The sequence below is a fragment of the Schistosoma mansoni genome, assembly GCF_000237925.1.
Source record: "Schistosoma mansoni, WGS project CABG00000000 data, supercontig 1338, strain Puerto Rico, whole genome shotgun sequence".
In the NCBI taxonomy this organism is placed as follows: Eukaryota; Metazoa; Platyhelminthes; class Trematoda; order Strigeidida; family Schistosomatidae; genus Schistosoma; species Schistosoma mansoni.
The window spans coordinates 655-5096 of record NW_017386586.1 but is presented as its reverse complement, the minus strand read 5'-3'; the positions used below and the strand labels follow the sequence as shown (position 1 = coordinate 5096).

Below are 4442 nucleotides of genomic sequence, written 5' to 3'. Positions count from 1 at the left end.
AACCGTAGAACACGACAACTTAAAGAAAAATATTTTTATTCGAATACTTTTAGTGTGCGTGACTACTGAACCAAATATATACCAAGTTAATCTGTTCTGATTTTTGATGTTGAATCCGATGCTGATTAATATGTTTTAAATAATACGGAGTCTATACTTTATACAGAATCGGACAGACATACACTAAATTTATAGATTAGAAGCTGTATAGATTACAGAAATCCAGATCTTCATTTAAGCTGAAGCGGACACGGTGTTTGAGTATAACGACAATTGCGTTATGCATTATTCTGTACTAACTGTCCCGTCCCGTGAAATACTACAGTAACTTTTATGCAATACGTAAATTATATTTTCAGACAGATGTAAGCCTGAATATCCCCCAATAAGATAACAATAGTTTAATCAACATACATTTTTTTATTGGGAACGAGCTTAATCAGTGAGTATAATAAAGTATTAAAAAGAATTCTAGCTTATTTATATTACTGAGAACTGTTAACTCATGAAATAGTATTCAACAATAACCATGTCATCGTTGGATTAATTTGTAGAAAACTGACATTATTTTGTTAATAACAGCTTAGCAACATTAAGTTAAGACGTGATTTTCGTCAAATAACTTATATTCACTTTACGTTTAGTGAATATCATCAAAGATTATTCTTCAAAGTTCTTGACTTAGTTAAGTAAGAAAAAACTCTTGCTCATAGTTCATCTGAACAGGAAACAAACTAGCAAATTTACTGACTTTTTGATAGAGTTTTGTTCTCTGAGCTCTCAGCTCAGAGTCTGTTATTAAAATTAGAGAACAAATAAGAATAAAGACAATGACTTCACTAAACTACTTCCAATCAATTTGAAAACTTTGAATCTACTAAACAATTTATTGCTAGTTATTACTAGTGATATATATGAATTGTATTTTAACACAATTAGATGAATTTTTTTATAATTGGATACTCGTCTTGCATAGAGAAACTTCTAACGTATGATTTCATATTATTGTGACATGTATATTCAGTGATATTTTTTAACGACAAAATAAAGGTCACATATTTTTTCTATTTGTCACACTTTATATGTAGCCATATTTATATTCAGTATCTATTGTTTCTCTGTATCAATGGTAAAGAAACATATATAATTGTTTAGTTATATCCAACATATGTACACTACCGCGATTCTTAAAATATAAACAATCTCTGCCGTCTATTCTTCTGCTTTATTGACCACGACCTTGGATTGAAGATTATAATAGTATTATAGTATTCTTTTAGGCCTTCTCATACTACGTTGGAGCTTTGCCCAGATCATTATTAAATAATATTATCGGATTTAATCTTCTTCATTTTTGCTGTTGGTGCCACAACGAGTAGAGGAACCTTTATTAATCAAGTGAACTTATTTGTGGTTGTTATCTCAAAGAGGAGCTTCAAGTAGCATTCATTTCACAACATGTGTTATCATTTTGTTGCCCAATATAACTATTTATGTTTTAACTGTAATTTGTTACCTTTCGCGTTACTCATAGACATACACTTAGGTTTGTAGTATTAATTATTTTGGTATATTATTGGCAAATTTGCGTATTGTTATATCTTGAGTAGGCTCTTTTTCTGGGATCCACCACAATGTATAGCAGATCAAATAGGCATTATTATCGCGGGGGAAAATATATTTTACATATCATCATAACGACAGATAGAAAGTGTAACTATAGCACATATGCAATAAATTCACAAAATGTATTATATAAGTGAGAAAGTTTGATCTTAGCCACTTTTACTGCTGAATAAACAAAGATCACGATGCAGTCCTTGTAATGCAATAGATTGTCTGTGAGTCGTGAATTGTGTCTCATTATTTAAGTTAAAAGGTTATCTAAAAATCTACTTAGCGTACTTCATGAAACTTTTACATCAAATGTGCTTGAATTTGTAAATGTTTTTACGTTAAGTAAATGCTATTAACTGTATGAGATTTATTCTGTTATCTTAAACTATATGAAATGGCAACTAGGGTCTGTTTTGATACAACTCTTTCATCAAAATATATAAGTGAGGACAATCAATTTATACTTGAATAGAAAATTACAGAATGTTTCGGTAAAATGTGAGAACAATCCATTGAATACTTCGTATGCGAACCTCCATCATTTGTCTTTCACATTCTGTATGATTCTTCTGAATTGCAATTTCTTTCTATTTCTCTTTCTATTCTCTCCAGCTTGATCTTGTTAGCCTTCTTCTGTAAGGGTTTTAACCTCCAACTGGTGGTTCATACTATTTCTGTCTGTCGATATAAGTAGTATACACCACCAACTCTCTAGAAAGTGGTCATACATCCTCGTCCTCGCAGTTTACAAATAAATTCCATGTACTCAAGAGGTTTCCTTCGGTCCATGAGGCCTCAATTTAGTTCATGATACATTTGGAAGATTTTGTGTGTGAAGATCTCTCCATACATACACTTTTAATATATTCTTTTTTATTCTTTCAGTTTTATATGTTGTCGATCTTTTTGATTCCGTTTGAGATGATTATATTTGTACTTTATTACAGTTGTTATTTTGTTTAGGCCTTCACTGAGTTTCCATGTTTCTTCCAGAACTGCATTTATGTTGTTTTAGTTGATAGTTAATCTTGGCGGCAGTCATATTGACTTGTTTCATTTTTGATTGTGTTGCTTGCATTGACTTGAATTGTGCACTTTTGATCGTGAATTGAAGTACTCTTCCAGAATAAGAAACACTATGTGTTATGAAGCAACCAAATAATATCCTCCGAACGAATCTGTACGTGATCTATCCAGGAAGGATAGAATGACATTTATTTGATGCGCTTGGCAATTTTTTTACATTCCTTTTCTACTTGTTTATTTATTGTAGTTCAGATTGATTATTGAGTGAACAGTTATCGATTGAATAACTGGGTGGTAATATTTGTTTAGGTAGTAATAAACATGTATATTTATAATGAAATCTAGAACCGTCATTTACCCAACCACTCAGTTTTGGTTTCAACTGGACAATAGTGAGTATCTAAACTACCTAGACAGTTATTCTTCAGTCATAACCTTAGTTTGGATTCTACAGTTCTAAAAAAATATCTGGCGATTGAAAGGAGTTATTTGGCGAGTTGCGAATGTTGCATCGTTGCTGATTTTCTACATTCACATTTTTCTGAAGCGTAAAGTACAATTTATAAGTTTTCGCACTTATCTTCTTACTGAACATTATGTGACAAATAGTGGATCAGGAGTGTAAGTTTAAAAACAGGAAAGATATTTCAGACTGATATATATCGCTTTAGTCAGAACAACCTAAATTATGTTGCAATACAGAATGAGGATTACTAAATATCAGATAACTATTGCTTTCGTAAGTCTGATTGAGGTTGTTTCAATATTGAGCTGTTAAAAAAACATAATGGGATGATTTTTAGGAATAGAGGGATCAAACAAACAATTCTGGTATTGTTATATCTTGTATGTTGGGCGCTTTATTCGGATCCTAGCTATTCGGATAACCCCAGGCTAGCACTACTCAGCGACTTGAAAGACCAGAGAGAAGACACGAGTATCAGAGAAGCACTTTACTACAAGGTTCAATTATGTACAGAAAAATAGGGGTTTTATAGTAATTAAAAGACCTTGAGATCCCATAGTAACAGTATGTTAACAGCCAATCAGGACCTTGTTATTTTAGTAGCATTTTAGTAGCATAGCTTCTAACTAATCGCTGATTGGTTGGTCTCTTTATGAGCCTCTCTAGAGTTTATTGTAAGCCGACCTAACACCTCCCCTTTTTTTGCAGATTCGAAGATTAGATTCTGATTTAAAAAATAAAATTATCTGCAAGTTGAAATTCTCCAACATTTCCTCCCCCACGAAATAATGTTGGATCATCATATCTCCAAAACACAATTAGTATGACTTCATTTAGGACATATTTCTCGTATTGAACGCAGAATCTACTAGAAATAAATAGATGATGATGAACGATATTTGATTTTAGGTTATCGGAATTCGGATTTTCTGAAATATCTCCATCAAATTCATTAAGATTTTCATTAGAGGATATTAGATAACTAGGAGGATCGGTATCTAATAAAATTGTATCAGATTTTTGATCACCATCTGATTCGACCGGCTTATTTTCCTCATCTTTATACGAAATTACATCAGAATTATGGGCATCATTACGCGAACCCATATTATAAACTTCTGTCTCCCCATGACTTCGAATCACATTTGGCACAATTTGGTTAACTGTATTGTTCCAGTTATTTTCTGGACATGCATTCTTCCAGTTTTCTTGGCCAATATCACGCAAACTGTAGTTCTGTTCTGACGTAAGAGAATACTGAATGGTACCTTTTGAGAACTATTTATGGACCAATATTATGTGTATATTTTTATTGTATAATTATTAACTAACT

At 31.9% G+C, this 4442-nt stretch overlaps 1 protein-coding gene across 1 annotated transcript; it reads right to left on the bottom strand.

Moving 5' to 3' along the window:
• Window positions 1-3838: 3838 nt before the first annotated feature.
• Smp_206060 (unnamed protein product) lies at window positions 3839-4216 on the bottom strand (the record flags this gene model as incomplete). The annotated part of the gene is made up of 1 exon (XM_018792264.1): window positions 3839-4216. One exon carries the CDS (start codon window positions 4214-4216, stop codon window positions 3839-3841), a length of 378 nt encoding a protein of 125 aa, XP_018644806.1.
• Between the last annotated feature and the right edge of the window lie 226 nt (window positions 4217-4442).